The sequence below is a fragment of the Suncus etruscus genome, chromosome 13 (assembly GCF_024139225.1).
Source record: "Suncus etruscus isolate mSunEtr1 chromosome 13, mSunEtr1.pri.cur, whole genome shotgun sequence".
Taxonomy (NCBI): domain Eukaryota; kingdom Metazoa; phylum Chordata; class Mammalia; order Eulipotyphla; family Soricidae; genus Suncus; species Suncus etruscus.
This window is the reverse complement of record NC_064860.1, coordinates 567108-595048: the sequence shown is the minus strand read 5'-3', so window position 1 is coordinate 595048 and position 27941 is coordinate 567108. Positions and strand designations below refer to the sequence as shown.

The window sequence follows — 27941 nt, the reverse complement described above, 5'->3', positions numbered from 1 at the left end:
GGGCTTTTCCTCTTCACTTAAAGTGCTTTAAAGGGTTTCACAATGTTTCTGCGATGAATTACAAAGGAATTCACAGGACACACGTTCCAGCCCCACAATGTTCCTCCACTCAACCGTGGCTGCTCCCTATCCCCAGCACCCCTCACCCGACCCCACACGGCCCTGTTGGCCGGCACAAAAGTTGCATTCATAGTGCTTGCGCCAAGAAAACTTAGATGGGCGATGCAGTGATCAAACGAACCCATAAAAGTCCATCTGTGATGGTTGCTCTATGACGTTAGCCTAGATAGAAAAATGTTAACATCACTTACTAGGGGTGGCAGAGCAGGTACGGCACTTGCTCTGCACATGGACTACCCAGTCTTGATCCCCCGCATCCCATAGGGTCCCTAGAGTCAGGCAGGAGTCATTCCAAAGTCACTCTCTGCACAGCAGGCTCCAAAACAAAGCCCAAAAAAGAAAATCACTGGATGCAATGTCATGCCTACTGCTATGCACCTATATCACTTTTCGACTCTGGTATCTAAAATTGCATTCACTTTTATTATGTATTCCTCTCATAATGATGATAATCCTGTCTTCCTTGTCATTAATAAAAATGGAAAAATGCATTGATAATTTGTCATATATTTTTACATGAAATAGGTAAAGAAAAGCTATGCTCATTGTAGCCATGAATTCAGACATCACCTCGCTTAGTCAATTTATTTTAGATTTTCCTAGAGGACAGTTGCCTTTTTTTCAGAAGATTATTTTAACAATTCAGCATCATTTCTGTAGTTGGTTGATTGGATATTTCTGAATTATAATAATGCTATTCTAAGAAAAATGTTGTCAACTAAACTAAAATTAATTTAAAAACTTTTATGTAGCTATTAGGAGATCAGAATAGATCTGATTTCTGGGGAAAAATGAGAAAGTTTATTATTTAGTAAACAGATTTTAAACCAGTGCTAGCAAGAAATTAATGAAACTACCTTATTTTATTTTTCATTTAAGAGTAGGTGGAAAACCTTAACTAAAGGACCGTATTATTCACTGTCTTAATACTGTAAAGGAAGTGGAAAGTTGAAGTATAATCTAAATGGTGCCTATGAAAATATTGATAATGATTAGCCACAATACAATTCTTTTTTTTTTTTTTTTTTTTTTTTTTGTGGTTTTTGGGTCACACCCGGCAGTGCTCAGGGGTTATTCCTGGCTCCAGGCTCAGAAATTGCTCCTGGCAGGCACAGGGGACCATATGGGACGCCGGGATTCGAACCGATGACCTCCTGCATGAAAGGCAAACGCCTTACCTCCATGCTATCTCTCCGGCCCCCCACAATACAATTCTTTAAAAATTTTTCTCATCGCTAAACTTGGATCTGATGGAATTGCTCCACATGCAGGTAGTCTTCTATTTTGAGAGGCACTAAGAACTGATTGATAACATTATATATTCAAAATATGAAATGAGCTTTGCTAAGACTAATTACTTTTCAAAATCATGATCTGTCATTTTTCTAAGACACTTCTGAAGTTATTCCTACTGAGTCTATTTAACATAGCGTGTTGATAATATAAATCACATCAAAATTAAGCATTGTGGAGATTCAGAAAGTCTACCACACTATAAATTTGGCTCGGCAAGAATGCATTCTTAATACGTTATATTGCAAATTCCTTGGTGGTGTGCAAAGTCTTCTACAACTAAACATGTGAAATCAGTTATTTTTTTTCCTTAAAGTAGGCTGGGGTATGTTATTGAATGGACATCAACTTTTCCAAAAGTTCCAACCCAGAGCTTGCTACTGTTGAACTTACTATTGACTGAATATTCTTCATTTTTCTGTCTAGGCCAGTGTTATCAAGGTCAGCAAGAGAAATAAAGTATGCCAACTTTTATCAAAGTGTTTGTGGAGATTGTGGCAGCTGTAGAGCTTGTCTCCTTTTCTGTTCCTTAGCGAAGGGAGAGCCGGACAAGTTTTGGATACTAAGAAAAAGTATATGCTTGTACTTTTGTTATTCTAGAAAGCTCTGATGTGAATTCAAAGTATACCTCTGTTACTTAAAGCCAACAGTTTTTAGGCAGTTTTACTGGCCATTTGAATTCTTTGTACACAGTGTCAATTTGTATAAAAAAATAAAAGAAAAAAACTCAAATAAAATATGAGAGGACACTTTCAACCTCAAAAAAAATCAGCTCAAATTATTTTATATATTTTTGTTTTGCAGGTTAAAGATTTTTTTAAATAAAGATACTATTTACAGTCACGCGGGGGGCACGAAAAATGTTTTCTTCTTCCTGTGGGGGCATGACAGAAAATAATTGAGAAGCACTGCTATAACATTAGGTCTTTGAGATTCTCCTTTGAGCTAGTTCTCTTTGGTTCTACAATGCTTTATTACAGCCTAGTTGCCTTGCATTCATGGCTCGCATCCCTTCCTCCACTGTGGCTGCTGGAGAAGCTAAAGCCTGGGGATAGTTTAGTGTTTGAATTTTTGATTACCACACAGCCTGCTCAGAATGGATTCTCAAACTTTCATGGCCCATTCAAAATCGTATCCCTCCTGGTTAGAACAGTTGTACAGTCAATTGGGGGGGGGGGCATGTGGTTTATGCATGGCTGTCCTGAGTTTGTTCCCCTGAACCTGCCAATGTTCGGGAGCAAGCAGCTTCGCGGCCAAGGAAATACCAGGAGCCTCGCGGACTTAAGCAAGCAGACTTTATTTCTGGGTCGCCAGGGCCGTCTCCTTAGAGAGCGACCCTGGCCCAAACTTTCAAGCAGCTTATATACTCTTCAGATCATTCCATTCCATCTTTTGTCAGTCACACAAAACTACAAAAGGTGATATTTCAACATTCCACAGGTCTACATAAACATACATTCTACTTTACACCATACAGTCCCCTTCCCTGGTGCCTCTTATCACATTCCGGTGGAATTTCGGAGATGTGGTTAGCATCTTTCTCCGAAATTTCACTGGAGTCGGAAATTGATTTTTAGCCTGCCTGTCAGGGGCCTGGGGGGGGGGGGCGGAGGTGCCTATTCCCTTCTCCCACCTCTCCAACTAGATTGAACAAGTTTTTGATTATATTTATGTCTAAATCAGCCACTAGTTATTTAGCATAGAGAACATTGATATACTTATTGGGTACAAATGCCATAGTCTTCATAGCTATTTAATGGTGAGAAGATGCCAATCAATGTTTCATGGAAATCTTTGATTCATCAGATCAGGTTAAACAATAATCAGGTAGTCTCTGAGTCAATCAGAGAATATTCCAAATTGTTCCTTGTATTTTCAAAAGATCAGAACAGTCCGGATGCTATTAACAACAAAAACAATAATTAGTATAATCTTCATTATAAATTTAGTTAAAACTCACAAATGATATATTTTGTTGGGGGATTTGGACCACACCAACAGCGCTCAGGGGTCACTCTTAGTGGGCTCGAGGGACCACATGGGATGCCTGGGATAGAACCTGGGTTGGCTGTGTGCACTATGATATTGCTCTAGCCCCAATCATAATAATTTTTTATTTTAACATATGGTTTAATGTTTCTTTATAGATAAGCACTTCCTTAAGTCTAATTTCTCTCTCTTTATCTTTATCTCTCCCTTTATCTCTTTTGCACACTTGGTGGTACTCAGGAGTTTCTCCTAGCTCTACATCCAGTTATCATTCCTGGTGATGCTTGGAGGACCCTATGGGTTATGGGACTGAACCTGGGTCAGCTGTGTGCAAGGCAAGCACCCAATCTGCTGTACTATCTCTTCAGTCCCAAACCAAATTTCTTTTATCGTATTATTCTCTTCCATTTGTGGCATTAGTAATGCTTAATACATAGCTTTTAATCTGGTGATACTCAATCCTAGGTAAGTACTTTATTGCCAGTGATACTGTGGAAGAGTGGTGCATACCAAAGTTGTACTGAGGTTGTTGTTGCTGTTGTTGTTTTGTCACACCCAGCGGTGCTCAGGGGTTATCCCAGGCTCTGTGCTCAGAAATCACTCTTGGTAGGTTTGCGGCAGCATATGGGATTCCAGGAATTAAACCCGGATTGAATCCATGGAAGGCAAGCACCCTACCCACTGTATGTATATGCCAGGTTTCACATCTGGCTTTTCTCTAGCCTGTAGGCTCATTAGGTATCAAAGAGGTAGGAGGTGTGTTACTGTTGTTTTGGATTGTTACTTCAGAGAACTCAAATATTCGGGATAACTTTTTCAAAGTGGGGAAGTAGAGAGAGAAACGAGGCTCAACATTAGAATTCCTTCTCTGGGACCCCACTAGGCAATGTGGACTCCCTCATACTGCATACTGCTGTGCACAAATGCCTCACTGGCCTTTCCTTTAGGTGGAGGATAAAGGAGGTTTGCCTCCAGAGGCCAGTGACTGGAGTGCTTTCCCTCACCCTTCACTTCTTTGCTTCTGAGCAGTTGGTGTGGCAGCAAATTGAGTTGTGTTCCTGCCCCTATTCTGTGAGCACACCTGGGAAGTCCCAGACTGCCCCCTTTCTATCTGGAGAGTGTTAGGTGGTTTTCTCCAAAGATCAGAGAGGTAATTGCAGCTCTCTCACCTCTAAGCTTCTATTCACTACTGCTTTTCAGGGATACTTCAGGAATATGAGAGACTTGGCCAGCTAGCTATCAATACAGTGATGCAGCACTGTCCTTTGAGCGGCTGCTTAGCATTCCTGGGGATGTATTCTGTGACTAAGAACCTAGGGGAAAAGGTGTGTTAGAAGAGGAACTGTGAGCACCAGGACCTACTTCCTAAGCCCGAACCCAATTTCTGACTTGAGAACTATCTTTATGGGTATAGTGAGATTGTGCCAGAATCTCAATATCAGGAATAATAACACAATTTAATCTGTTAAACACGTTAAACATGTGTTTATCGTACAAAAGTACTAGGAAAGCAAACTGGTTAGTTTTTAACATTAAATGAAAATGGTATCATCATAAAAATCGGAGTACCTCACCATTAACAATTTACCTTTTTCCTTGTTGTAGTAGGTCAAATGCCATACTGATTTTGTCAAAAGGCAAGGTATGGGTCACCAGTGCATCCAAATCAAATTTCTTATTCTTGTGGTCAATAACCAGCTTTGGAATAGAGTCTCTACTCTTCCAACCTATTAAACCAAAATATCAAATAAGACTGATAGCTGACATGAAGTTGAATGCATATTTATTAAATGAACAAAATTATTAGGCCACATTGATTTACATATATTAGCCTTTTATCTTTATTATCCTTTATTTTATTGATTTTATATCTTTAATTCACAAAATATTTGAAATTCTTCTATTTCTAGGTAAGGAATTATTTTAGTTTGGTCAAAATTTAACTTCTATTGATTTATGATGGCTCATTTTTTTCATTTTATTTAGTATTTTATTTTTATTTTTGTTTTCTTGGGCTATACCTAGTGGTTTTCTGAGCTTACTCATCAATTGGCTCTCAGGGATCACTCCTCTGAGGAGTGTTTTTGCTGGGTTGCTCGAGAGAACCACATGGAATCAAACCCAGGCCCCAGCATGTAAATTTCATGCACTTAGCATATTAGTTCACGTCATTATTCTACTATACAAACTTTTTGCTTTTAGATAATTAATAAAATGGTTTTTTACTATCATCGTTAGATGTGTTCTCGGTACTTACTAATTAATTTATTTCACATTTATTTTAATAATATCTAGTATAAGAATTTGAGTACTGCTAGTGGGTAAAATTAAGAGAAAAAAACTGACCACCAAAGAATGATCCATTAATAGTACGGCCCAAGATTAGCTCCATTGGAGACAGATTCAATCCTTTGTCACCCATGGCTACTCCAATCACAGTACATGATCCCCATCCTACTGTTGTGCAGTCCAGTGCTGCTTTCTGGAAGGTGAGAAAAGAAGAAGTAGTTGAGTAGTTAAGAAAGGAGAACAGGACTGAACTTCGCTGGATCTCAGATGCCAGCACCCTTCTGCCTCTCTACTCTGCTGTCCTGCATTTTCGGCCTGATTTCACCCTTGGTGCAGCTCATCAGCCAGCCTGCCTTCCTGTGAGCTTTCCGGGGAGTCTGCCTTCCCGTGAGCCTTCCGTGGAGGTGAGTCGACACACCCAGAAAGGGAGGAGCCACTGAACTTCGCTGGATCTCAGATGCCAGCACCCTTCTGCCTCTCTACTCTGCTGTCCTGCATTTTTGGCCTGATTTCATCCTGGGTGCGGCCCATCTGCCAGCCTGCCTTCCTGTGAGCCTTCCGTGTAGGTGAGTCGACACGCCCAGAAAGGGAAAAGCCAGAGGAGCACGGTTGCTCCGCTCCCCTTCGTGACGGTGCACAGCATTTAGCCGATGAATACAATCACAACACGTAGAAAAACACGCAGTACTAGTGTGACAATGGGGAAACAACACGGGCCAGTGCCAGACATAGAGAATGAAGATGGCAACTCTGATGACTTGAACATGACCAACCACCTAGTCAGTCTCTCAGATAAGGAGTTTAGAGTTGCAATATGGAACATGTTCAAAGAACTCAAACAAAGTATAGAAGAGAAAACTAAAAAGAATCAGGAGAATATGAAGATAGAAATGAGAAAACTCCAAACAGAAATTTCAGATCAAATAACAGGTCTGAGAAACTCAGTAGATGAATTGAAGAAAAACATGTTTGAGATTTCCCACAGGTTAACAGCAGCTGAGGATAGAATCAGTACACTGGAAGATGAGATACATAACAATTACATACAGCAGAAGAAATTGGAAAAAAGCCTCAAAGCGAATGATCAAACAATGGAAAAATTACTCAAAGAATGGGAACAGATGAAAATAGAAGTCTATGATAAGCTCAACAGAAACAACTTAAGAATCATTGGAGTCCCAGAGACTCAGGAAGAAAATCTCCAGGAAGAATCAACAGTCAAGAACATCATTAAAGAGAAACTACCAGAGATAATGAATACATGTGATCAAATCCTGCATGCCCGAAGAGTGCCAACTAAAAGAGACCCCAGAAAAAACACCCCAAGACACATCCTAGTCACAATGACGAATCCCATAGATAGAGACAGAATTCTGAAAGCAGCAAGATCTAAAAGAGAAATTACATTCAAGGGAACATCCTTGAGATTTACTGCAGACCTGTCACCAGAAACACTCAAGGCCAGAAGGCAGTGGTGGGACATAGTGACAAAACTCAATGAAATAAATGCTTCGCCTAGAATACTGCACCCAGCAAAACTCACTTTCAGGTTTGAAGGAACAATACATAGTTTCACAGACAAACAACAGCTCAAAAACTTCACAGACTCAAAACCATTCTTAAAAGAAAAACTGAACGGCATACTTTAAGACAAGGCTTACCAACAGACACACCAAACTTTAATATAAAGATGGCACTAACTCCCAGTACAATTCTTTCTCTCAATGTCAATGGACTAAATGCACCAGTTAAGAGACACAGAGTGGCTAAATGGATCAAAAAACTCAATCCAACCTTCTGCTGCCTACAAGAAACGCACCTGAATAGTCAGAACAAACATAGACTCAAAATAAAAGGCTGGAGGAAAATCATCCAAGCAAACAACACCCAAAAAAAAAGCAGGAGTGGCCATATTAATATCAGATGATGCAAACTTTATACTTAGGAAAGTTGTAAGGGACAAAGATGGACATTTTGTATTAATCAAGGGATATGTACAGCAGGAAGAAATCACCCTCCTAAACATATATGCACCGAATGAGGGGCCAGCAAAATATTTAATACAACTGTTGACAAATCTGAAAAATAATATCAATAACAACACAATAATTGTGGGAGACCTCAACACGGCATTGTCAACACTAGACAGGTCAACCAGACTGAAACCCAACAAGAATATACTAGACCTGAGGAGAGAAATGGAAGAAAGAGGCCTAGTAAATATATACAGGACACTCCACCCCCAGAAGCCTGGATACACATTTTTCTCTAATGTACATGGGACATTCTCTAGGATAGACTACATGTTAGCACACAAAACATACCTCCATAATATCAAGAGGATAGAAATTTTGCAGGCTGCCTTTGCTGACCACAAAGCCCTGAAATTATATATAAACTACAAAGCGACACAGAAGAAAAATTTTAACACCTGGAAGTTAAATAGCCTCATACTGAATAATCAGTGGGTCCGAGATGAAATCAAAGAGGAAATCAAAACCTTCCTGAAAACAAATGACAATGGAGACACAAATGATCAGAACCTATGGGACACAGCAAAAGCAGTACTGAGAGGAAAATTTATAGCTTTGCAAGCACACATCAGGAAAGAAGAAGGGGCATACCTGAATAGCTTAATGACGCAGCTCATAGAATTAGAAAGTGCTCAACAAAAGGATCCAAAAATAGGGAGGCAGAAGGAAATAACAAAGCTGAGAGCAGAAATCAATGAAGTGGAAACCAGAAAAACCATCCAAAAGATCAACGAAAGCAGAAGTTGGTTCTTTGAAAAAATAAAGAAGATTGATAGACCACTGGCAAAACTAACAAAGAAAGAAAGAGAGAGAAACTTGATAACTCGTATTAGGAATGAAAAAGGAGAGATCACTACTGATATGGTAGAGATTCAAAGGGTAATCAGAAACTACTTTGAGAAACTCTATGCCACTAAAAATGAAAACCTGGAAGAAATGGATAAATTTTTGGAATCTTATAATCTTCCACGATTGAATGAAGAGGATGTAGCATATCTAAACACACCCATTACTATTGAGGAAATTAAGAAAGTAATCAAATGTCTGCCCAAAAACAAAAGCCCAGGCCCAGATGGATTTACTAATGAATTCTTTCAAACCTTTCAAGAGGAACTACTACCAATCCTGGCAAGACTCTTTCATGAAATTGAAAAAACAGGAAAACTTCCAAATAGCTTTTATGAAGCCAACATTACCTTGATACCTAAACCAGACAGAGATGCTACGAAAAAAGAAAATTACAGACCAATATCGCTGATGAATGCAGATGCAAAGATCTTCAACAAAATCCTGGCAAATAGGATTCAATGCCTCATTAAGAAGATCATCCGGGGGCCGGGTGGTGGCGCTGGAGGTAAGGTGCCTGCCTTACCTGCGCTAGCCTAGGAGACGGACCGCGGTTCGATCCCCCGGCGTCCCATATGGTCCCCCAAGCCAGGAGCTACTTCTGAGTGAATAGCCAGGAGTAACCCCTGAGCGTCACCGGGTGTGGCCCAAAAACCAAAAAAAAAAAAAAGAAGATCATCCACTACGATCAAGTAGGTTTCATTCCAGGAATGCAAGGCTGGTTTAACATCCGTAAATCTATCAACATAATACACAACATCAACAGCAAGAAAAATAAAAATCACATGATCATATCAATCGACGCAGAGAAAGCATTTGACAAGGTCCAACACCCATTCTTGATCAAAACTCTCAGCAAGATGGGAATGGAAGGAACCTTTCTCAATATAGTTAAGGCCATCTACCACAAGCCAGAGGCAAATATTGTCCTCAATGGAGAAAAACTGAAAGCCTTTCCTCTAAATTCTGGCACAAGACAAGGCTGTCCTCTCTCACCACTCCTATTCAACATAGCACTGGAAGTACTCGCTATAGCGATTAGGCAAGAAAAGGATATCAAGGGAATCCAGATAGGAAAGGAAGAAGTCAAGCTCTCACTGTTTGCAGATGACATGATACTCTACTTAGAAAACCCCAAAGACTCTACCAAAAAGCTTCTAGAAACAATAGACTCATATAGCAAGGTGGCAGGCTACAAAATTAACACACAAAAATCAATGGCCTTTCTATACACCAATACTAATAAGGAAGAAATGGACATTAAGAAAACAACTCCATTCACTATAGTGTCACACAAACTCAAATATGTTGGAATCAACTTGACTAAAAATGTGAAGGACCTATACAAGGAAAACTATAAAACTCTGCTCCAAGAAATAAGAGAGGACACGCGGAAATGGAAGCACATACCCTGCTCATGGATTGGCAGGATTAACATCATTAAAATGGCAATACTCCCCAAAGCACTGTACAGATTTAATGCGATCCCCCTAAAGATACCCATGACATTCTTCAAAGAAGTGGACCAGGCACTTTTGAAATTTATTTGGAACAATAAACACCCTTGAATAGCTAAAGCAATCATTGGGAAAAAGAATATGGGAGGAATTACTTTCCCCAACTTTAAACTTTACTACAAAGCAATAGTTATCAAAACAGCATGGTATTGGAATAAGGACAGGCCCTCAGATCAGTGGAATAAGCTTGAATACTCAGAGAATGTTCCCCAGACATACAATCACCTAATTTTTGATAAAGGAGCAAAAAATCCTAAATGGAACAAAGAAAGCCTCTTCAACAAGTGGTGTTGGCACAACTGGGTAGCCACTTGCAAAAAATTGAACTTAGACCCCCAGCTAACATCATGTACGAAGGTAAAATCCAAATGGATTAAAGACCTCGATATCAGCCCCAAAACCATAAGATATATAGAACAATACGTAGGTAAAACACTCCAGGACATTGAGGCTAAAGGCATCTTCAAGGAAGAAACTGCACTCTCCAAGCAAGTGAAAGCAGAAATTAACAGATGGGAATATATTAAGCTGAGAAGCTTCTGCACCTCAAAGGAAATAGTGCCCAAGATACAAGAGCCACCCACTGAGTGGGAGAAACTATTCACCCAATACCCATCAGATAAGGGGCTAATCTCCAAAATATACAAGGCACTGACAGAACTTTACAAGAAAAAAACATCTAATCCCATCAAAAAATGGGGAGAAGAAATGAACAGACACTTTGACAAAGAAGAAATACAGATGGCCAAAAGACACATGAAAAAGTGCTCCACATCACTAATCATCAGGGAGATGCAAATCAAAACAACGATGAGATACCAACTCACACCACAGAGAATGGCACACATCACAAAGAATGAGAATAAACAGTGTTGGCGGGGATGTGGGGAGAAAGGAACTCTTATCCACTGCTGGTGGGAATGCCGTCTAGTTCAACCTTTATGGAAAGCGATATGGAGATTCCTCCAAAAACTGGAAATCGAGCTCCCATATGATCCAGCTATACCACTCCTAGGAATATACCCTAGGAATACAAAAATACAATACAAAAACCCCTTCCTTACACCTATATTCATTGCAGCTCTATTTACCATAGCAAGACTCTGGAAACAACCAAGATGCCCTTCAACAGACGAATGGCTAAAGAAACTGTGGTACATATACACAATGGAATATTATGCAGCTGTCAGGAGAGATGAAGTCATGAAATTTTCCTATACATGGATGTACACGGAATCTTTTATGCTGAGTGAAATAAGTCAGAGAGAGAGAGAAAAACGCAGAATGGTCTCATACATTTATGGGTTTTAAGAAAAATGAAAGACATTCTTGCAATAATAACTTTCAGACACAAAAGAGAAAAGAGCTGGAAGTTCCAGCTCACCTCAGGAAGCTCATCACAAAGAGTGATGAGTTTAGTTGGATAAATAACTACATTTTGAACTGTCCTAATAATGAGAATGTATGAGGGAAATTGAGAACCTGTTTAGAGTACAGGCGGGGGTCGGGTGGGGAGGAGGGAGACTTGGGACATTGGTGATGGGAATGTTGCACTGGTGATGGGTGGTGTTAAGAAAAAAAATATTGTTATTCAATAATGGAATACAATGTATATACAATATATTATTATATACAATACATTGCATTATAAAAAAAAAGAAAAAAAAAGAAAGAACAGGAACTGCAATGTGGGTTGGTATCTACTATTTAATGCTTTAGGTACAGTTTATATAGCTCTTCCTGCAACAGAGTGGGGTTCAAGCTAGTGAGATCATAGACTTACACACTGATCCATGAAGTTCCATTATTCTATGCCAGAACATGCAATACAGTGTTTAGCTTTATTTAAAAAAATAGCGAGTGGAAGTAACATATTATTCTACCTTGTTTATTATCATAGTTGCACTGAATCTAGAATATATATTATAGCATATGAGAAAAATAAATATAGGTTAACTTAGGAAAGGTTTATGGAAGACACACAGTCTGCTCAACTAGTTCTCCATAATCGAGTAGGGGCATATGCTATTATATTTATAATTCCAGAGGCATGGGATCAAAATCTTTAATGAAAAAAGTGTGGATAAGCATTCACTAGAGCAGGGGTGGCGAACAGGATTTTTACCCTCACTCAAAATGGCAAAATGAAATATGTGTTTAATGTATTATTGTTAAAATTATATGCTTTTGTGTGAGTGTTTGCCTGTTTTGGCCTGTCACTGCGTGGTGTGGCTCTCTGACTCTCACAGTTTAACATTTTGGCTCTTTGTTCGAACTTGTTCGCCACCCCTGCACTAGAGTCTAGGAAATGATGCATAACTGTGAACCTAATAGATTGGTTGTTAAATAACTAGAGAGAGATGCTACTTATTTATTTTTGGCCATACCTGGCATTGTTTAGGGCTAATCTCTTTCTATGAACTTAGGGATCACTCCTGATGGAACTTGGGGGACCTTATCCGGTACTGGGGATCAAACCCAGGTTGAACATATGTAAGGCAAGCATCTCATCTGTTGTACTATTTCTCTGGCCCGAAAAATACTATTTTAAAAAGAACAGTTAAAAATGACAGTATTATGTAAATATTTTATCTACTTCTCAAAGTTTTCAATGCAGTTTCTCTTTCAGTTTGGGGAACTAAACTGAAAATGCAACTAATTTGCATTAACTAGTCAGATCAGAAAAGCCAGTGTGCAGCCATCCCTTTTTCTGCTGTAATAATCAAAAGGTTGGGAAGTCATAGATCTGAGTTTCCTGGACTGGTAAGGCACATGGAAAGCAGTGGTTTAGGGAAAGTGCATACATCTTTGCATGAGAGAAAGAGAAAATATTGTTCTGTTAACCTACCACAAGTTTGACGTTAATATAAAATTTCCACAGATTGAAAATATAAAGAGATTTGAGAAGGATATAACCTTGTAGTTATATGTGTAGGATATAACTTTCCACATGCAAACTCTAAGGTGAACAGAGAAACATTTGAAATGTTTTCATTGGTGGTGATCTTGATGTAGCGTATAAAGGTATTGGTTATAATGCCTGTACACAAGAAATTAGAAGCTAGTGTTACTTCAGTGTAAGTTTATTAATCATAAAGTAAAATATTTTGAGATAAATATATGGAAGAAAAGTGTGAACTCTATCTTCTAAAGATTTAATCATTTTATAGTTTTAAAGTTATATATAAAGTTTTATAGTTTTAAAAAGCATGTAACATAAAATGACCATTTCAACTAGATTAAAAGTATATAATGAAGGCTAGCTTTTCGAGCCCATGTTTTCCCTTGAACTCATCTCTCACTTGCTTGTCTCTGTGTATTTTTTTTTTTACTCAGTAAAAAGCCCATTTTATTTCTTGAACATGTACTTCTCTATTCCCTCAGATTTTTTCCCCCCCCTTTGGTTTATGGGCCACACCCAGCAGTGCTCAGGGGTTACTCCTGGCTCTGTGCTCAAAAATCTCTTCTGGCAGTTTTGGGGGATGACAGGGATCAAATCTGGGTTGGCCACATGCAACATAAACACCCCTACCTGCTGTGTTATTGCTTCAGCTCTTGAATCTCTCTTTTTTTTTTTTTTTTTGTGTCACACCTGGCTTTGCTCAGGGATTGCTCCTGGCTCAGGGGACCATATGGAATGCTGGGAATTGAACCTAGGTCAGCTGTGTGTAAAGCAAACACGCTACCTGCTGTGCTATTGCTCCAACACTTTGTTTGAATTATTCATTTGAATAAGTCTTTATTCTTATGCAATTCCTAAAACTTCCTAATATCATCTCTTACTTTTCATATGTTTTATATGGTAGGCACATTTTTCTTTCTGTCATTGTAGAGAGATATCCATGGCTTATGAGAAAGGTCATAGGCACTATTTGTTCTATATGGCAACTTCTTACATTACTCCTCATTTTCCAAATGTGTGTTCTACTGCATTTCTACATTTTTGGCTTTGCTCCAAGCAAGGGATTAATTTTCATTACTATGCTTTAAATTTAAATCAAGAAAATATAGGCTTTATCTAGTATCTTTTTCTTTTCTTTTTCTTTCTTTCTTTCTTTCTTTCTTTCTTTCTTTCTTTCTTTCTTTCTTTCTTTCTTTCTTTCTTTCTTTCTTTCTTTCTTTCTTCTTTCTTTCTTTCTTTCTTTCTTTCTTTCTTTCTTTCTTTCTTTCTTTCTTCTTTCTTTCTTTCTTTCTTTCTTTCTTTCTTTCTTTCTTTCTTTCTTTCTTTCTTTCTTTCTTTCTTTCTTTCTTTCTTTCTTTCTGTCTGTCTGTCTGTCTGTCTTTCTGTCTTTCTTTCTTTCTCTCTCTCTTTCTTTATTTTTCTTTTTCTTTCTTTCTTTCTTCTTTCTTTCTTTCTTTCTTTCTTTCTTTCTTTCTTTCTTTCTTTCTTTCTTTCTTTCTTTCTTTCTTCTTTCTTTCTTTCTTTCTTTCTTTCTTTCTTCTTTCTTTCTTTCTTTCTTTCTTTCTTTCTTTCTGTCTGTCTGTCTGTCTGTCTGTCTGTCTGTCTGTCTGTCTTTCTTTCTTTCTTTCTTTCTTTCTTTCTTTCTTTCTTTCTTTCTTTCTTTCTTTCTTTCTTTCTTTCTTTCTTTCTTTCTTTCTTTCTTTCTTTCTTTCTTTCTTTCTTTCTTTCTTTCTTTCTTTCTTTCTTTCTTTCTTTCTTTCTTTCATCACCCCAGCAGCACTCAGGGGTTACTCCTGGATCTATGCTCAGAAATCACTCTTGGCAGGCTCAGGGGACCATATGGGATGCTGGGGTTTGAACCACCATCCTTCTGCATGCAAGGCAAACACCCTACCTCCATGCTATCTCTCCGGCACCTATCTAGTATCTTCTAAGGGGTGCTCCTAAGAAGTGCTCAGGAGGCTCTGGAGCCATTGCAGTGATTCTCAGCCTGAGCTCTGATATTCAGAGTATCATGCAATACCAGGGATTGAAATAGGGTCTGCTGCATGCAGGGTATAAGTGCCTTAACCCCAATCCTAACCTTTAATGCTTTCTTTCTTTGTTTGTTTTGTTTTGTTATTTTTAGGTCACTCCCGGCAGTGATCAGGGGTTCTTCCTGGCTCTACACTCAGAAATTGCTCCTGGCAGGCTCGGGGGACCCTATGGGATGCCGGAATTTGAACCACCGTCCTTCTCATGCAAGGCAAACAACCTATCTCCATGCTATCTCTCTGGCCCCTTACCTTTGATGCTTCTGATGAGAATTTTTCCTAATTGTTAAAACCTAAATTCTAAAATATTAATTATAAATGTATATTATTATAGGTTTATTAATTAGATAATTAAAATCAAGTTTATACCCATCACTGGAATCTTCTTTGCAACCCAGAAATTTAGTTTTACTTCATCATAAAAATATTTACTGAAAACTATGTAGATAAGCCATTACCTCTATACTATATCTGTGGCCCCTCTTCATTATGATTAAACATATTCTTTTTTCCATTTTAATTCTCTAATTGTTTCATAATTTAAAATACTTAGTGCACTATATCAGTTAATCATAGAACACTCCAAGTTGTAAATGACTGGTTCTCAATTTTGGAATAGTAGTGTTGATGCCTGGGCTTCTATCCTGGGAGATGGGCGGTGGGGGAAGGGACACTAAAGAAATCTGCAGTACCTCCTGAAGTATAGTCAGTATTGAGAATTTTTGTACTAAGGAGTACAGCAGTTACGGCACTTGCCTTGCACGTAGCCAATACTATTTTGATCTCAGCAGCCCATGAGATCCCTGAGCTTACCAGGGGTAATTCCTGAGTGCAGAGCTAGGAGTAAGCCTTCATAACTGCTTGCTGGGTGTGGCCCCAAACCAAAATTTCAGTGTTCAGAAATAAATTTTCATTGTTCAGAATGAAACCTAATGAATGAATGAGTTTTAGTGTTCAGAAAACATGTCAACTGTGGGAATGGAAAACATGTGCACAGTATAGACAAAGGCAAAAGATGCAAGGGTCAGTCAAGTGGCAAATTTTGTAGCTTTGGATAGGGAAGTCAGGTGGCCTAGTGCATGGATGTTCTGTGATACCACACTCTCTCTGAAGCAATTATCTGTATTATTTGAAAGTCTTTTGAGACAAAAACCAAGAACTGTCATCCTATCCCTGTCAGCAATGTTTCTATCTCCCTTTTTTCTGAATTATGAATTTGTCAGATAGAACCCAAGGAAGGAAGAGCCACAGTTCCACCACAGGGTGATTCAAGTTCAAATTTATACTTGAAGGAGGAAGGTTTTAGAAGTCTAGTGGAGAGAATGTACCTATAGAGGTGGTTTATGACACAACTGATTCACACTCTCACTGAGGAATCTGAGGTTGACAGGCTTGTTAATGAATTCTTGGTTGTTTCAATGACAAAATACTGCTAAGTTGGGAAAAGGTTGGGACACATGCTATGCATGCAAGATCCAGAATTTATCCTGGTACCACATGGCCCTCTGAGTATAAAACCAAAAATCTTAAAAAAAAAAAGAAAAATATCAGTAACACAATAAACTCAATGTGACTTATTAGCAAATTAATAATGTATAGTTCTATCACATAGATTAAACATATACACTATATAAATATATTATATACATTTAAGTATATTGCTATTACATGTAAATCATCAATTTATGAATATATATTGTCAGTGTTAATGATGTTAATACATTATCATATATTATTAGAATACACATACCATGACTTCAGATCCACCTGCACAGTCAAAGGCGAAGTCCACACCTCCATCCATCATTTCAGTAATTACCTGCTGAATGGGCTTATCTAGCTTTCTAGGGTTGAGGCACTCAGTGGCTCCAAGGGCTTTGGCCTTTGTGAACTTCTCACTGTTGATGTCAATCGCTATGATTCTGGAAGCTCCTGCTTCTTTACAACCCATTATGGCAGAAAGACCAACACATCCTAGGCCAAAGACAGCACAGGAAGAGCCTGGGGTAACCTGCAGGTAGGAAAGCCATAAACTAACTTTTATTTTTATCCACACCTGGCAGTGCTCATGGGTTACTTTTTGCTCTGTGCTCAAGGGTCATTCCTGGTGGTGCTTAGGGGGACCATATGGGATGCTGGGAATTGAACCTGGGTCAGCTTGATGCAAGGCAAATGTGCTACCTATTGTGCTATTGTTTCAGCAGCATAACTTTTAAAGAAGTTGCTCTGCTCCTTTGTAAGAAAGGTAGAGGAATAAATATAAAGAGATAAAGATAAAGAGAGTTAGAGGAAAAAGATAAAGTACTGTTTATGATAAAAAAAATACATAAATAATATAGCCATTGGGGAATTCTGTCCATGTGAAAATGGATCATCACTTGAAAATGTGGAGGCTCATTTATGTGAGATGGATGTTCCGTGATAGCCATACTCTCTCTGAAGCAGTTCCTTGTATTATTTGAAACTATTTTGAGACAAAAGCCAAGAACTGTCATCCTATCCCTGTCCACAATGTTTCTATCTCCCTTCTTTCTGAGTTATGAATCTGTCAGATAGAACCCAAGGGAGGAAGAGCCACAGTTGCACCACTGGGTAATTCAAGCTCAACTTATACTTGGAGGAGGAAAGTTTTAGTTTAAGTTTTAGTAGTCTAGTGGAGAGAATGTGCCTATAGAGGTGGTTTATGACACAACTGATTCACACTCTCACTGAGGAATCTGAGGTTGACAGGTTGGAGGGTCCACTTTAGAAGGACCATTTACAAGGACCATTCCCTTATTTCCCTTCCTCTTTAGTATTATCAGAACAAAATGATAAAATCCATATATGTATTTTTGATTTGGAGGCCATTCCCAGCAGTGTTCATTAAAACAGAAGGTGGTTGGGCTCGGTGAGGTGGCGCTAGAGGTAAGGTGTCTGCCTTGCAAGTGCTAGCCAAGGAAGGACCATGGTTCGATCCCCTGGCGTCCCATATGGTCCCCCCAAGCCAGGGATGATTTCTGAGCACTTAGCCAGGAGTAACCCCTGAGCATCAAAGGGTGTGCTCCCCCCAAAAGAAACAGAAGGTGGTTTGCACTTCTTTTTATGGCACTAGAGAGTATTTATTACCTTCCAACTTCACAGTCCTTTGAAGCCACAAAAGGGCAATTTGCAAAGTCAAATGAGCCAATTGTGCGTCAAATGAGTCAATTGTGTGTGTGTGTGTGTGTGTGTGTGTGTGTGTGTGTGTGTGTATTTAAGGTGGAGGAGTATCAGGAAAAGAGCAGGTATGCCTCTGTGGAGATGGATAGGGCTTCTCTGATTCCTGTGGCTTCCCCATCTTCATAGGCCATTTCGGTGATTACCTGCTGAATGGGCTTCATCTAGCTTTCTAGGGTTGAGGCACTCAGTGGCTTCAAGGCAGTTGCACTTGGAGCATATTTTAACAGACTGTACTTAAATCAGCTAGTGATGGTTTGTTTTGCAACATGCTAATCTAGAAAAATAAATTCAGGAACCTGTCTGTATGCCTGTCTGTAGACGTATCATAGAGAAAATAAATGATATGCCTGAAATCAACAACAGAGCACAGGTCTGAAGGTAACTCTAGTTCTCTCTGATAACTTCTATTCGATATAATCTCATGGGCATATTTACCTTGGCATTGTTTATAACAGCTCCATAGCCTGTTGAAAACCCACATCCAAGTAGACAAACTCTCTCTAAGTTTGCATCATCATCAATTTTGGCAAGATTGACGTCTGACACTACGGTATACTGAGAAAAGGTGCTGACTCCCATAAAAGGGTAGACTGGTTTTCCTCTGCAGGTAAACCGGCTGGTTTTGTCATCCATTATTTGTTGATCAGCCAATGCACTTTTGACTTTACTAGGAAAACATACAAAAAGAGAAAGCTCACAGAGTATTGATTTCTCTCCTGAAAGAAAAGGTTCAAATTATGTACTTTGGGGTGGGGGTAGTCACTCACATCCAGCACTGTTTAGGGCTTACTCTTGACTCTGTCCTCAGAAATCACTCCTAGTGGGCCACAAGAACATAAAGGCGCTGGGGATAAATCCCAGGTTGATTGAAGCAAAGAATGTTCCCTACATGCTGTGCTGTTTTTCTAGCTTGCAAATAATCTGCTACTTATGACAATTTTATGAGATGGAAAAATTAAGAAAATGACTTGAGACTTTCCCTTAAATATTGTCAGTCATACATTCTTCTCCAAAGCACATGGGATATTCTTTACAATAGATTACATGCTGGGCCACAGAACATGCCTCCATAAGTTAAGAGGATAGAAATCATATCAGCTATCTTCTTAAGACCAAGATGCACTAAAGATAAAAGTTAATTACAAGTATAAATGGAGAAATAACTGAAACACCTGGAAAATATATAGCTTACTACTGAATAAGCTGTAGGTCAGAGAGGAAATTAACAGATTCCTAAAAACAAACAAGATAAGGACATGACCTAATAGAACTCGTGAGACACAGAAAAAATGATGTTAAGAGGGAAGTTCAGGGCTGGAGAGATAGCATGAAAGTAGAGTGTTTGCCTTGCATGCAGAAGAATGGGTGGTTCTAATCCCAGCATCCCATACAGTCCCCCGAGCCTGCCAGGAGTAATTTCTGAGCATAGAGCCAGGAGTAATCCCTGAGCGCTGCCAAGTGTGACCCAAAAACCCAAACCCCCTCCCCAAAAAGAGGGAAGTTCACAGCTTTGCAAGCATTCATCAGAAAGGAAGAAAAGGTCCACACAAATAATTAGATTGTACAGCTTAAGAAATTGGAAAATGTCCAACAAAAAGAAACCCAAAGCATTTTTTGTGATGATGATAATTATATAAATATATAATTTTGTTAAATATTTATAGAAGATTACTCTAATTTTTGCATGCTTACAATAGCATTGTGAAGTAGGCATTGCTATTCCCATTTTATATAGATAAGGAAATATAGGCAGAGTAATTTATGTAAAAGTATAAAGCAGGGGTCTCAAACTTCCGGCCAGAGGGCCGTTTGTGGCCCTCCGTATAGCATTTTGTGGCCCGCAGCCGGCCTTCAAATATCGCAGTATTTGCGATTATTCATTTACCTTTTTTTTTTTTTTTTTTTTTTTTTGTGAAATCCCTTATGCGGCCCTGCCTTACCCCGACTTTGCCTCCTGCGGCCCCCAAGTAAATTGAGTTTGAGACCCCTGGTATAAAGGTTTTGGCATCTGAAAGTACTGTTTTGACATAGTATTAAGGAAAATAGCTCTTATGTGTCTTATTCAAAAGTAAGCTGATCTGGGGCTGGAGTGATAGCACAGCAGTAGGGTGTTTGCCTTGCATGCGGCCAACTCAGGATGAACTCCAATTTGATTCCTGGCATCCATATGGTCCCCAGAGCCTGCCAGGAGCAACTTCTGAGAGCAGAGCCAAGAGTCACCCCTGAATGCTGCTAGGTGTCACCCCCCCAAAAAAATAAAAATAAATAAATAAATAAATAATAAGCTGATCAACATTTGGATTCTGGATCAAGACTTCCTAGTTTCAAAACAGTCTGTGATATTGACATAAGTAATGTCACTGTGCTCATTGTTCTCCTCCCTCATTTCTGCCTAGGCATAACTACAATTCTATAATTGAAATTGTCACAGCAACAATATATTTCTTCTCCTTATTATTATTTCTTTTTGGTCACACCCAGCTCAGGGGTTACTCCTGGCTCTAAGCTCAGAATCACTCCTGCCAGGCTCGGGGGACCATATGAGATGCCAGGATTCGAACCACCGTCCTTTTTTATTTTTTATTTATTTATTTATTTTGGGTCACACCCAGCAGCGCTCAGGGGTTACTCCTGGCTCCATGCTCAGAATTGCTCCTGGCAGGCATGGGGGACCACATGGGATGCTAGGCTTCAAACCAATGACCTTCTGCATGAAAGGCAAACGCCTTATCTCCATGCTATCTGTCCGGCCCTGATATATTTATTTTTTACTACTGTCACATGTAAGCATACTCTAATAGAAGGTATTGATTCTGGTTTTTTGTTTTGTTTTGTTTTTTTGGGCCACACCTGTTTGACACTCAGGGGTTACTCCTGGCTAAGTGCTCAGAAATTACCTCTGGCTTGGGGAAACCATATGGGACGCCGAGGGATTGAACTGCGGTCCTTCCTTGGCTAGCGCTTGCAAGGCAGACACCTTACCTCTAGCGCCACCTCATTGGCCCCAAGGCATTGATTCTGTATACAAAATATCATACATTCTGTTTAGATACCTTAATGAATATATTTATCATCAACTAGTTGTTTTTCTTCCTATACCTATAAAGTTAGGTGAAATTGTTATTATTCTGTGCTGAAACAAAGATATCTAGTTTAGACATTACCATTTCTATATAGTAGTCCATTGTGCTTTAATATTAGTTTGCTCATTTTTTATCTTACTGAAGGGAACTCATGCTGTTTTATGTGATGTGGTTTTAGGTGAGTGGAGGATTTTCACTTACTCAACTTCAATTGGTTTTATTAATATGCTGCCCAAAATATTTATACAGTTTATTCTTTTGCTAATAGTGGATAGAGCTTACCTCAGCTTCGCACAGAAATTTGTTTGTGGACTCAGACAAAACTTGCATTTTCTGCACTGTGGTGTGTAGAGAGGAATTACTTTGTCACCTAGAAAGAAAGCCATATATTTGAAGATACCTGAGATGTTACTTAGCAAGATTTACATCTGGTAATCTAGTGGAAAGTACTATTCTTTTGTAGAGCAGGGGTGGAAGAGGGAAGGAAAAAATTTGACCACATCTGGAGGTGTTAGGGAGCTACTCAATGATCTCTCCCTGATGCTTAGGGGACCACGTGGTGCCAGAGAGAGAACAGGGTTGATTGCATAAAATCTCCTTAACCCCTGAACTACTACTTTTGTCCCTAAGAAATATTCTTTATGGTATATGTTTTTTTTTTTTTTTTGGTGGTTTTTGGGTCACACCCGGCAGTGCTCAGGGGTTATTTCTGGCTCCACGCTCAGAAATTGCTCCTGGCAGGCACAGAGGACCATATGGGGCGCCGGGATTCGAACTGATGACCTCCTGCATGAAAGGCAAACGCCTTACCTCCATGCTATCTCTCCGGCCCCTATGGTATATGTTTTATGTTTAATAGACTGCATTTAGGTGGTTGTGCTATTTATTACTTTACATGATTTTTGATCCCTTGACAGTGTATATTGCCCATTCCAGTTTTTTTTTTTCTCTGAAGCAGCCAAATGATAAATATGTATCCATACCATTTAGGTGCAGAGTTCATTCTGAGATGATGCAGTCATTGAATCATGACTTTTTTTTTGGGGGGGGGTGTTACATCCAGTGATACTTAGGGCTTACTCCTGGCTCTGAACTTAAGAGGCACTCCTGGCTAGGGGACTGTATGTGGTTCTAGGTATTAAACTGGCACTGACTACTGATTCCTTACCCACATAAATGTCTTACTACTAACCTCTCCAGCCCATGATTGTGACTATCATTTATGACCTTATTGTACGTAATATAGGAGAAAGACAATAGACCTATTAAGCATTGAAACGACAGTACAGTGGAGAGGGGACTTGTCTTGTACATGATCAACCCCCATTTGCTTTTTGTTTTTGTTTTTGGACCACACCTGTTGATGCTCAGGGGTTACTCCTGGCTATCCTCTCAGAAATCTCTCCTGGCTTGGGGAGACCATATGGGATTCTGGGGGATCAAACCACCTTCTGTCCTAGGCTAGTTCTTGCAAGGCAGTCGCCTTTACCTCTAGTGCCACCACTCTAACACCAACCCCTATTTGATCCCAACACCATATAAATCCCTCAAGTGCTGCAAGAAGTTTTCTCTTGAGCACAGAGCCAGGAATAAGCCTTCAATAGATCTGGGCCTGGTCCCCAAACATAAAACCAAAAAGTAACAAAATAGAGAGTAAACTTTATTTTTTAATAATAATAATAATAATATAATAATAATAAATTTTACTCATCTGAAAGTTACATAAGGAATGAGGACAATTACAGAACCTTTAAAAATCTATTCAGGGTTGGGGGCCGGGCGGTGGCGCTGGAGGTAAGGTGCCTGCCTTGCCTGCGCTAGCCTAGGACGGACCGCGGTTCGATCCCCCGGCGTCCCATATGGTCCCCCAAGAAGCCAGGAGCAACTTCTGAGCGCATAGCCAGGAGTAACCCCTGAGCGTCACAGGGTGTGGCCCAAAAACCAAAAAAAAAAAAAAATCTATTCAGGGATACAGGATATCCAAAGCTACTTGTGACTATATTGTAACAGCCCACGGTCAAATACATAATTTAATAAACAAATTGCACCACTTCTTTTGTTCAGCATTTTGCAAACTATGTAAGAACTTGTTCATATAACCAATCTATGTGGAGTTTCCTCCATTATAACTGAAGAACCCAGGGCTCAGACAGAATCCGTGATTGCTGCAACGTTCATGGTGAAAGCTGAGGGGTTGTTTTTGGTAAGTAAATGGAATTGGGAATCAGGGCTGATAATCTTATTTTGCTCTGATTGCTTATTTGACATTGAACAAGTTTCATTAACTTCTCTGCTTTAGTTTCTGCATCTGTAGTCCAGGGATGAAAATATTCTTCTTTCAAAGTTGTTATGAGACTAAAATGGTTTGCTCAGGTTTATACACTGGAGATTCGGTGCACAGAGCCCGAAGTAAAATTCTCAACACATGACTAGAGTCGAATATATGTTGGTTATTATTTAGAAGTGTCAAAAGGTGCCTTTAAAGCCAGGTCTCCTCAACAGGTATATTTCATGTTCTGTTACTTGCTTGATTATAATTTTCAGAAAGAATAACTCCCTAGGAACAAAATATCTACCTGTTGTGCATTTGTTTCCAGATACAGTTATGGTCAATGACAACCTCAGAAAAAATAATTGTTATTGGCCATCATACTCTCTTTAGGAGATGAATATAGTTTCTACAAATGTATTTTAACATAGTTAGAAAAATAAGGAAGTCATTTCCACAAACACAAGACTTAAATAGGGAGCTGAGCTTCCTAAAACACTTCCTGCACTCTCAGAATTCTTGCCCTTAATGGACCTACAGTCTATTGGCATTAACATCTTCAGCACTCTTTCTGATCCAATATCCTAGTTAACTTCCTTGACTCTGATGTTATTCATTATTGTTTCAGAATAAATAAAAATGTTCAGTTCAGTGTACTTTACGGAATATGATTTAGAGCAGTAAAGAAGTATTCTCTGCTTTCATGACCATGCACTCAGCTAACTGGACTGGGAGCAAAGTACACACATAGCAATAGATAGGGTCTTGGTTTTCAATGACTTCCATAAAGGTGACTACATAACATATGTTTTAAGTGAGCAGAAATTTAATCTCCCGCAGGCCTGGAGACCAGAATTCTTTAATCTGTATTATTGAGTCAAAATTAAGGTATTAGAACCCATATTATTTATCCATAATCTAAGGAGATTCTATTTTGTTACTTCCAACATATTGGTGCCTGCCTATATTCTTGGCTCAGAATTATATCATATTTCTTCTTTCTCCTGTTTGTGTCTATCTTCATTTATAAAGAAATACTAGTACATGCAATCATAACCCTCCCATAAATTCAGCATAATCTCATCATTGCAAAATTTATTTTTAACTTTTTTACTTTTAAATTTTAATTTTATTAAAGTTTTATGATTTACAAAGTTACATATAATTTTGGGGCCCACACCCAGTGACGCTCAGGGGTTACTCCTGCTGGGCACAAAGAAAGGGGCGGGCCCTAGGGTGAGACCCTCTGCGCCCCGTGCCCCCCCACTCCACAGCCCTGCCCAAACCTCAAGGCACTTCCAGGACTCAGATGGGGGCGCTGGGCAGCACCCCCAGTGTGGCCTGACCGACTGACGCTGGCTGCGAGCTCCGTCCTGCCCGCCTCCCCAGGGGAACACCCCTGATCTAGGACCATAGCCACCCTCGCCCCCAGCCTGCGGGTTCCCTGGCCCCGCCCTCGGCGCCCCTTCCCGTCACCCCAGTTCAACGGATGACCAAAGACCTTTCTTATGCCCGAAGCAAAAACCAAAACTTCGTTGGCTTTTCCTTTGTCGCCTCCCACCCCGCTGCCCACCTCTTCCCAGTCCCAACCTGGCGCAGGCTGGCAGCCCCCCCCTCCTTAAGTTATTGTTTTAAACCAAAGTTTACACTACAGTAGATAAGTAGCCAAGACAAGTAGCCAAGACTGTAGCCAAGACGCCCCCCTCTCCCCTCACCTCACCCGAGGACCCGGGCCCTGCTCCCCTCCTTCTCGGCTCTGACCCGACCACGGAGAGGGAGAGCCAACAAGGGCAGGAGGTGACAGCCAGTGGCACCAGTGGGGCTTGGGGGGCCTGGTCCCCTCCAGCAGGGGGTGCCACAGCGCTGCTGCCCACCAGGGCTGCTTCCTGGGGCCTCTTCCAGGCCCCCTTTCTTAGGACCAAGTCCCCCATCATGCTGGGAGTGTGGCTTCCAGAGCAGGAGCTGGGGAATGAGAAAGGGCGACTCCACAGACCCCCTATGGGGAACCCCCCGACAAGGCCAAGGACTGGGAGAGTTGGGTGCTCCTGACTCCCCAGGCCAGGCCCCTTTGCTGAGAAGATCCCCTTGACGACTTCCCAAGAACCCCCCCCCCCCACCTATGCCCCCTTCACAAATCACCCTTCCCGAGGCGGGGGCCTCTGCCCCCTCCCCATGTACTCCCCACCTGTGCTCCAGTTTGACCAGCACAGACATATTTAAAGTCCTCTACTCACACACACACACACACACAACTTTATTTTAACACAATGTTTCACAACTTAAAAGCACTCTCAAATGGTATCTTTTTTTACTTTCAATTTATGTATGTATGTATGTATATATGTATGTATGTATGTATGTATGTATGTATGTATGTATGTATGTATGTTTTTGGGCCACACCTAGCTGCTAGGGATTACTCCTAGCTCTGCACTCAGCAAACTCCTGGCAGGCTCAGGGAACCATATGGTATGTTGGGGATCGAATCCGGGTCGGCTGCATGCAAGGTAAATGTTTTACCTTCTGTGCTATTGCTCTGGCCCCTTACTCTTTCAATTTTTAGTTTAAATTTTACCCTCTGATGAGTACAGTATAATAGTTATGATTAATGGCTTCTTTTTTTTCTTTTTTTTTTTTTTTTACCATTTTTTAGACCTAGCTAGAGAATATTACTCTAACTGCTAACATGCATGATTTCACATGATTCTCTGAATAGATCTAAGAGATCATCACTATGTTCTCCCCAGTTAAGTAAACAAGCCTGAGCTGAGTCACAGAGAAATGACTTCACTGACTTCTAAGTGGTTAAACTGGGACTATGTTGAGTATATCCTGTAGGGATACAAATATTTTGGGAGCTGTGCATTTGGTTAGGAATATACCCATATGACTTTTAAGTTTGGACTGTTCTAGAAAGAAAGAATACTCTCATCCTACCTGCCATGTAAGGATGACATAGCCCATATTTTGAACTAGGTATTCCAGCCACTGGCATGCTCCTTGTACTTTTTATTCATTTTATTGAGAAATACTTTCTCATTAGTTTTATCTGAAAGTTATTTTTAATCTTACGAACACTCTAAAAAGCACAAGCCAATAGTCACATTTATATCATGTTTCTCACTTAAACAGCCCATAAATTCCTTTTATTTTGGGAGGAGCAGACCCATTTGTGCTTAGAGTTAGTCTTGGCTTTGCACTCAGGGATCACTCCTGGTAGGGTTCCATGTAAGGTGAAACACTTTACTTGTTGTACTATCTCTCTTTGGCTCTCAGCTCTTCATTTTAAATCTTATATTAAGGCAGTTTTCTGCTTTATTTAGAGGAGGCATTTTTATTGCCATCGTACAACAAATAAAGTGGCCATATTGTGCAAATTTTGATCTCTAATATTTCGTTCTATTAGACCATGCTTGATTTTTCTTCCAGGGTTGGGTGGGGAGGGAATGGTCATTCTACATAGAGATTATTCTTATCGTGCCAAGCTAGGACTGCATTTGTAATTATTTCTGAAGTTTTCTGGATATTCCTTTTCGTTAGGATTAGAAAATAAAATACCTTGTTTGAAGTCGGTTACTCCTGGTCCAACACTTTCCACAATTCCTGCACCCTCATGGCCAAGAATCACTGGGTAAACACACTCCTTAAACTCTGGGTCGATTGCATGGATATCAGTGTGGCACAGGGCAGTAGCGATGATCTGCAAGGCAACCAGAGACTTGAGTCTCACTATTATAATTCTGTTTCTGGGGTCATCAGGTAGATGGACTTAGTCTCAGCTTCAGAGTGAAACTTTAGAACACTCTTAGTGCTCCATAAAATAATTATATTTTGAAAAATAATAAAATTATATGAATATGTATGCTTTTCCTTTACAATACATTTTTATTTTCTTTGTGATTTGAAAGTCAAAAAATGTAGAATATGTAGATACTTTACATAGGAAGTGAGAAAACGAAGGCAATCAAGGAAAATTAAGTAAAGTCTATTTGGCAGATTGAATAGAGAGAGTAGGCTCTGGAGTTCATACAGTATTGTTGAATTTGCATGATAAATGAGTAGTAAGTAAACATTTATAGTAAAAGATTATCAAAGGATTGTCTAAAGTAAGTACCAATGTTTTGCTGTGCACTCTATCTTCAGGGTTCTGTGCCTGAGGAAATCCTATTATTCTCATATATAAATTTTTACTGTGGTCATCTTCAGGAGAGGTTTAAGATTGTCTAGGTAGGGATGGAAACAATGGTGCAATTGCCCAAAGTTGTCCTGTGATTTCTATTCATGGCATCTCACCCCTGCCCCCACCAGACCACTCTTGTTTCCTCCATTGAGTACCCAAGGCCTATCTGTGGTTTAGGGCAGAATT

The 27941-nt window shown here is 39.7% G+C and overlaps 2 protein-coding genes across 4 annotated transcripts in view; both read right to left on the bottom strand.

Annotated features, from left to right (window-relative positions):
* The window catches only part of ADH5 (alcohol dehydrogenase 5 (class III), chi polypeptide), a 167643-nt gene that overhangs the window by 15201 nt on the left and 124501 nt on the right, over window positions 1-27941 (bottom strand). The gene's annotated exons all lie outside the window — the stretch shown is intronic.
* LOC126025979 (all-trans-retinol dehydrogenase [NAD(+)] ADH4-like) lies at window positions 18-27775 on the bottom strand. The gene is made up of 8 exons (XM_049785690.1): window positions 27767-27775; window positions 27134-27275; window positions 21589-21676; window positions 18659-18890; window positions 16773-17033; window positions 5749-5884; window positions 4991-5129; window positions 18-162 (listed from the first exon to the last, which is right to left on the bottom strand). Exons 1-8 carry the CDS (start codon window positions 27773-27775, stop codon window positions 18-20), a joined length of 1152 nt encoding a protein of 383 aa, XP_049641647.1.